This window comes from Rhinopithecus bieti, unplaced genomic scaffold, assembly GCF_001698545.2.
Source record: "Rhinopithecus bieti isolate Rb0 unplaced genomic scaffold, ASM169854v2 scaffold_18862, whole genome shotgun sequence".
Lineage (NCBI taxonomy): Eukaryota > Metazoa > Chordata > Mammalia > Primates > Cercopithecidae > Rhinopithecus > Rhinopithecus bieti.
The window spans coordinates 249,693-256,854 of NW_016809237.1; the positions used below are offsets into that span (position 1 = coordinate 249,693).

General features: G+C 57.2%; 2 protein-coding genes across 4 annotated transcripts in view; both read left to right on the forward strand.

The window, feature by feature from the left end:
* Positions 1 to 1,142: 1,142 nt before the first annotated feature.
* On the forward strand, positions 1,143 to 6,507 carry S1PR5 (sphingosine-1-phosphate receptor 5). 3 transcript variants are annotated; one of them, XM_017888951.1, is made up of 4 exons: positions 1,143 to 1,549; positions 1,894 to 1,975; positions 2,094 to 2,340; positions 4,235 to 6,318. In XM_017888951.1, the coding sequence occupies exon 4, from the start codon at positions 4,253 to 4,255 to the stop codon at positions 5,447 to 5,449; it is 1,197 nt and encodes a 398-aa protein (XP_017744440.1). In that variant the 5' UTR covers positions 1,143 to 1,549; positions 1,894 to 1,975; positions 2,094 to 2,340; positions 4,235 to 4,252; the 3' UTR covers positions 5,450 to 6,318. The 3 variants fall into 3 exon arrangements, with proteins under 3 accessions (XP_017744440.1, XP_017744439.1, XP_017744441.1); XM_017888950.1 differs by lacking the exons at positions 1,894 to 1,975; positions 2,094 to 2,340 and having other exon boundaries at positions 4,235 to 6,507; XM_017888952.1 differs by lacking the exons at positions 1,143 to 1,549; positions 1,894 to 1,975; positions 2,094 to 2,340 and adding an exon at positions 2,988 to 3,031.
* KEAP1 (kelch like ECH associated protein 1) overlaps positions 5,898 to 7,162 on the forward strand; it is a gene marked incomplete at its 3' end in the record, with an annotated part of 21,699 nt that continues 20,434 nt past the window's right edge. Inside the window, exon 1 of the mRNA XM_017888953.1 lies at positions 5,898 to 5,987. The remainder of the gene's footprint in view (positions 5,988 to 7,162) is intronic.

Genomic DNA, 7,162 nt, shown 5'->3' on the forward strand with positions numbered 1-7,162 from the left:
ACGTGATCTGAGTTTTAAGAACGGTGGCCAGGATTGTGGACTGGCAGTTAGGGATGGGACTCCCAGTATCTGTTGAGATCCTGGAGCCTGAGTCCCCAGGGTCCCAACTCGTGGGAAGAAAGCACAGGGAGGCAGCGGGAGAGGCAGGTTGCTGCGCCCGGGACCCACAGCCGGAAGAGCCTCATTTTCGAGAGAGGTGAGATTGGCGCCTGGGAGGTGTGAAGCAGCCACCTCCCCACCCTGGGGTGCGGTTTCCCCTTTACAGAAGGAGGTCATTTATTGAGCACCTACTGGGTGCCAGGCACAGCCATGTTGGGAGATCTTCAGGGCTCATCCCAGTGGGCACTATTGGAGTTGACTTGGTTCACAGGACTGTGGCAAACCTGGCACCGAAGGGTGAACACCATCCCACCCTGCATGTCCCATTGGCTGTGTCTTTGAGCAGAGCAGGCAGGAAAGGTTCTGCCTACCCAGTGAACAGCGGGGGCGGGAGGGCTGGGACCCCCAAGGGGCTACATGGGGGCCTGACCTGGCCTGAGTGACCCCTGAGTTTCCTCCCACGAGGGCATCCCCGATCCACTCTTATTCTCAGCCTCTGGCTCATCTCTCTTGGGCCGCCCTCAACCCCCGCCCCCCCACCCCATGGCCAGTAGGGCCTGAAGCATCACGGGCAAAGGCACAGTCCTGGAGAAGGTCGCAGCAGCAGGACCTAGCCTCCCTTCCTGAATCTCAGGGTGGAAGAGCTGGGACCGTCTGGAAGCTCCTGGGAAGTGGGGGTGGGGGCGTTTCGGGGCCAGCAGGACTGGTCCTTGGAGGAGCAGTGGCCTGGGAGAGGCGTGGGAGAGCACCACAAACAGCAACAAAGAGACACGCAGAGACAAAGAGACACGCAGACGAGAGACTCTGAGATCCTCCTGAGAGAGATACAGAGGAAGTGAGGGAGACACTCATTCATTATCTGGGCATGGTGGCAAGCGACTGGAGTCCCAGCAGCTATGTTCAGCCGGCTGCGATGGGAGGATGGCTTGAGATGGGAGGATGGCTTGAGCCGGGGAGGTCGAGACTGCAGTGAGTTATGATGATGCCACTGCACTACACTCTGGGCGACAGAGCAAGATCTTGTCTCAAAAAAAAAAAGAAAAAAAATTCTTACGCTGGTGGGGTTTACTGTCTGATAAGGACACAGCCCAGAAACACCATTAATGAGTAAATCACTTTGTCGTCAGCGGTAAGAGTGGGAAAGAATCGGTCGGGGGAACACGGAATCCAGGGGGTGGGGCGAGACAGACCCTCCTTATCTGAGGAGCGGCAAGTTCCCATCACAATCCTGCCCGCGCCTGCCCCACCCCCACTCGCCCTGAGCCGAGGGCGGGAGCGGGAAATTGGGAGGGGCCTGTGCCCGGGAGCAGCGGGGACCTATCTGCTGGTGGAAGAGGACTCAGGCTAAGGTGGCCCCCACTGAAGACTCCTGCTAAGCAACCCACTGAAGACCCCTCCGAACCATCGACGGGACGTCCTTGGCGTGCAGCCCAGGGAGCTCAGTTCAAAGGTGGGTGGGCAATGGGGAGGCCGCAGTACCCGGACACCCAGGACAGAGGAGGCCCCTCTGCTGGGGAGAAGAGGCTCAGGCTGCGACCGCCCTGCTGCAGAACCCTCCTTTCCCGCCTCTCCGTGTCCTCCCACCGTGATGGAGCGTCCCTGGGAGGACAGCCCAGGCCCGGAGGGGGCAGCTGAGGGCTCGCCTGTGCCAGTCGCCGCCGGGGCGCGCTCCGGTGCCGCGGCGAGTGGCACAGGCTGGCAGTCATGGGCTGAGCGCCCGGGCCCCAAGGGGAGGGGGCAACTGTTGGCGACCGCCGGCCCTTTGCTTCGCTGACCCGCCCTGTCGCCTGCCAGCTCCAGCCCTGCCCCCGGAGCGGCGTCCGCTCACTCGGCTCAAGGCAGCGCGACTGCGGGGGGCGCACGACCAGGGCTCAGAGTGAGTGGACGGCACTGGACCCTTGGGGGCCGTTGGGGGCGCGGGGCTGGGCCTGACCTGGAGAGGGTCGCCCTGGGGGCCACTTTCCCGGTCTAAAAAGGCGCATCACTCCTTTCAGGGAGTTCCTCGAACTTTTTCTGGAGGCCTCTGGGGAGAGGGAAGCTGGGAGCTCCCCAGCTGGGTGCAGAACCTGGGATACGGGGTGAAGGTGGCTGGAATCCCCTGGCTACCCGCTCCTGGCCGGACCCCTGCAAGTTTCCATACTTCAGTCCTGCTGCCGGACATGCTGGGCCTATGGGGGTGGCCTACCCATCAGAGCATGTGTAACTGTCTCCCTGCATTTGGGCTCCCCACCTCAAGCATGGGTGAGCCAGCGACTTCCTGCCCGTCTATATTTGCCTGCCTTGATTGTGTGTGTGTGACTGAAGCTCTCTGGGATGTCATCGTCCCTGCTTTGTGCAAAAGAGATCCATTCCCCTCCCCATGCCTTGGTTTTCTCATCCGGGCTTGCGTGGGGACTGTTTGTGCGTGGATGTTTGTGTGGGAGCATGGAAACCTTTGCGCCTGCTTGGATACGAAGCATTTCTTTTGAGCCTCACTTTTCTCATCTGTAAATTAGGACTAAAGGAAGTGGGGATTAATAAAGGCACAGAGGCAGGTGAGGAATGTTATTATAGTTTAATGACATGTGTGCCGCTCTGTAAGAGTCTGTCTGCCTCTTGTTGATCCTTTCTTCTGTCCGCAGGCTCTACCTTAGTAAAATGAGTGAATAGAATCAACCTTTTTTTTTTTTTTTCTTTTGAGACGGAGTTTCGCTCTTGTTGCCCAGGCTGGAGAACAGGGGTGCGATCATGGCTCACGGCAGCCTCGGCCTCCAAGGCTCAAGTGATCCTCCCACCTCAGTCTCTTGAGTAGCTGGGACTATAGGGGCATAACACCACACCTGGCTAATTTTTAAATTTTTTTTGTAGAGATGAAGTCTTGCCCAGGCTGGTGTCAAACTCCTGGGCTCAAGTGATCCTCCCACCTCGGCTTCCCAAAGTGCTGGGATTACAGGTGAAAGCCATTGTGCCTGGCCAAGGTGCAACCTTCTCATGGGGTTTTTGGGTGGATGAGGGGGTTTTGGCAGGAAAAAGCTTTGTGTGCAGTGAGACAAGAGTGTGGAGTGTGGTGCACTGGGCCCCAGGCTAGTGTGAGTGGAGGTTGTGAAACTGTGGCCTGTGCCACTGGGTGGGAGACCCCGTATTTGTGTGACTGAATTTTGGTCGCTGTGTTTTTCTGCCTGTGCCGCTCTGTCCCTGTATGATGTATTTTTAGTTTCCCTGATGGTGTGTGACTGTGTGTTTTGCCCTTGTAGTGTGTCGCTGTATTTGTGCATCTCTTTCTGTGTGTGTTGTGTTTGTGTGCATTCTGTGTGTCTCTGGAACTCCCTGCTTTTATGTGTGTGTTTGAGACAGGGTCTTGCTCTGTTGCCCTGGCTGGAGTACAGTAGCACAATCAACACTGAGTGCAGTCTTGATCTCCCGGGCTGAAGTGATCCTCCCACCTCAGCTGAGACTCCTACTGAGTAGCTGGGATTACAGGCACACACCACCATGCCCGGCTAATTTTTGTATTTTTTTGTAGAAACAGGGTCCTCCTATGTTGTCCAGGCTAATCTCGAACTCCTGGGCCTCAGCCTCCCAAAGTGTTGGAATTACAGGAGTGAGCCACCACACGCAGCCGTGTGTGTGTGTGTGTGTGGATGGGGTGTGTGTGTTTTGAGACAGAGTCTTGCTCTGCCACCCAGGCTGGAGTGCAGTGGTACGATCTCGGCTCACTGCAACCTCCGCCTCCTGGGTTCAAACGATTCTCCTGCCTCAGCCTCCCGAGTAGCTGGGACTACAGGCGCGTGCCACCACGCCTGGCTAATTTTTTGTGTTTTTACTGGGGGGGGGGGGGGGACCCGTGTTAGCCAGGATGGTCTCGATCTCCTGACCTCGTGAGCCACTGCCTCAGGCTGTGCGTGGCGGGGATTACAGGAGGGGATTACAGGCGTAAGCCACCGCACCCAGCCATGCATGTGTTATTAATGTCCCTTTTTTTGGTATGTCACCTTGTGCCCTCCTTATATTATTTGTGTTTATGTCTGTCTCCACGGACACTATCCCTCCATCCTGAACTCCCCTTGGACCCCATGTGTGTGGGGTGACAGTCAGGGGATAGGGCCCCTTTCCCACGGCTTAGCCGGCCTGACACGGTATCCTGCCTCTCCAACAGCCTTAGGGCGCGCGGCCCATGGAGTCGGGGCTGCTGCGGCCGGCGCCGGTGAGCGAGGTGATCGTCCTGCATTACAACTACACCGGCAAGCTCCGCGGTGCGCGCTACCAGCCCGGTGCGGGCCTACGCGCCGACGCCGTGGTGTGCCTGGCGGTGTGCGCCTTCATCGTGCTAGAGAATCTGGCCGTGCTGTTGGTGCTCGGACGCCACCCGCGCTTCCACGCGCCCATGTTCCTGCTCCTGGGCAGCCTCACGTTGTCGGATCTGCTGGCAGGCGCCGCCTACGCCGCCAACATCCTACTGTCAGGGCCGCTCACGCTGCGACTGTCGCCCGCGCTCTGGTTCGCACGGGAGGGAGGCGTCTTCGTGGCACTCACCGCGTCGGTGCTGAGCCTCCTGGCCATCGCGCTGGAGCGCAGCCTCACCATGGCGCGCAGGGGGCCCGCGCCGGTCTCCAGTCGGGGGCGCACGATGGCGATGGCGGCCGCGGCCTGGGGCGTGTCGCTGCTCCTCGGGCTTCTGCCAGCGCTGGGCTGGAACTGCCTGGGTCGCCTGGACGCCTGCTCCACTGTCCTGCCGCTGTACGCCAAGGCCTACGTGCTTTTCTGCGTCCTCGCCTTCGTGGGCATCCTGGCCGCCATCTGTGCGCTCTACGCGCGCATCTACTGCCAGGTGCGCGCCAACGCGCGGCGCCTGCCGACGCGGCCCAGTACTGCAGGGACCACCTCGACCCGGGCGCGTCGCAAGCCGCGCTCGCTGGCCTTGCTGCGCACGCTCAGCGTGGTGCTCCTGGCCTTTGTGGCATGTTGGGGCCCGCTCTTCCTGCTGCTGTTGCTTGACGTGGCGTGCCCGGCGCGCGCCTGTCCTGTACTACTGCAGGCTGATCCCTTCCTGGGACTGGCCATGGCCAACTCACTTCTGAACCCCATCATCTACACGCTCACCAACCGCGACCTGCGCTACGCGATCCTGCGCCTCCTCTGCTGCGGCCGCCACTCCTGCGGCAGAGGCCTGGGTGGCTCCCAGAAGTCGGGAAGCGCGGCTGAGGCTTCCGGGGGCCTGCGCGACTGCCTGCCCCCGGGCCTGGATGGGAGCTTCAGCCGCTCGGAGCGCTCGTCGCCCCAGCACGACGGGCGGGACACCAGCGGCATCACAGGCAGCCCTGATGCACCAACAGCCGCCCGGACTCTGGTACCAGCACCGGCTGCAGACTGACATCCTCGGCCCACGACTGTTCTCCCAAGTTTTACACACTTGTTCTTTTTACGTAAAGGAATTTGTAGGAAATGCAGCTGAAGGTGCAGTCGGAAAAGATGCAGGGAAATGTATTTATGGAGCGACACCCCACAAAAGTGAACAAACAGAAAAAAATCTGTGTCCTCGTGGAATTGACGTTCTGCTTGGGATCACAGAAAAGAACTCGGTGATGAAATAATGGAGATGATTCCAGTGACACACGACAGAGATGGCAATGGTGGCCAGGGAAGGCCTCTCTGCAGAGCTAGTGACTTGTGATGTGAGCTGAGGCTTCTGTCCTGGGAAGACCAAAAGAAAAAGCATTTCAGGATGAGGGAATGGCATGCACAAAGGCGGTGAGGCTGAAATGTGCCCGTGTGTTCTAAGAAATGCAGGGATGCCCGTGTGCCTGGAGCAGGGATGGAAGGGGAGAATGGGAAGAGACAAGGAGTTGAAGGAGAAGTTCCGGAAGGACCTTGTGGGTGACATGGAGGACTTCACTGTTGCTCTGAGTAAGGTGGGAGCCATAGAAGGTTCTAAGCTGAGGAGGGACTTGCCCTGATTCAGATGATCACAGGCGTCTTGTGGCCTCCATCGGAGGGTGAAAGCCAGAGAAGGTGAAGGGGGGCTGCACTGAGCCATAGGAACAACGATGGAGATTCCAGTTAAGCCCAGACCCGGTGGATTCTAGATAGATTTTGGAGGCAGCAGACAGAATTACTGAGGAATTGAGTGTAAGAGTGGAATAAAGTTGTCAAGGACAATGCCAAGGGCAGGGTATCCCCACATTTGACTCTGGGAGACTCAGCCAAATCCTATGTGATAATAAAATTTCTTTTTTATTTTTCTTTTCTTTTCTTTTTTGAGTTGGGATCTTGTGCTCTGTCACCCAGGCTGGAGTTCCATGGGCACAATTATAGCTCACTGCAGCCTGGAACTCCTAGGATCAAGCCTGGAGTTCCTGCTTCAGCCTCCCTAGTAGATGGGACTACAGGAGTGCACCGCCATGCCCAGTTAATAAAATTTCTTCAAACGCAGTGTCAGACCCTTCATTAAAAGAAATAATAATAATAGACTGGGTGCGGTGGCTCACACCTCTAACCCCAGCAGTTTGGGAGGCCGAGGTGGGCAGATCACTTGACGTTGGGAGTTTGAGACCAGCCTGGCCAACATGATGAAACCCCATCTCTACCAAAAATACAAAAATTAGCCAGGTGTGATGGCTCACGCCTATAATCCCAGCTACTTGGGAGGCTGAGGCAGGAGAATCCCTTGAACCTGGGAGGCGGAGGTTGCAATGAGCTACACTCCAACCTGGGCAACAAAGTGAGACTCGGTCTAAAAAAAAAAAAAGATAACAAAATAAGGCCAGACACAGTGGCTCATGCCTGCAAATCCCAACACTTTGGGAGGATGAGGCAGGAGGATCAATTGAGGCTAGGAGTTTGAGACCAGCCTGGGCAACATAGTGAGACCCCATTTCTACAAAAATTAGGCAGTTGTGGTTACACATGCCTATAGTCACAGCTACTGGGGAGGCTGAAGAAGGAGGATTTCCAGAACCCAGGAGCTCAGGGCTGCAGTGAGCTATTTTTGCATCACTGCACTTCAGCCTGTGTGATGAAATCATGTCTTTTAGGTAAACATAAGAGGTTTTTTGGTTTCTCTCTCTTTTTTTTTTTTTTTTTTTTT

Excerpts from the sequence above, each read along its gene's own strand:
- S1PR5 (XM_017888950.1), top strand. The coding sequence starts at position 4,253 with ATGGAGTCGGGGCTGCTGCGGCCGGCGCCGGTGAGCGAGGTGATCGTC.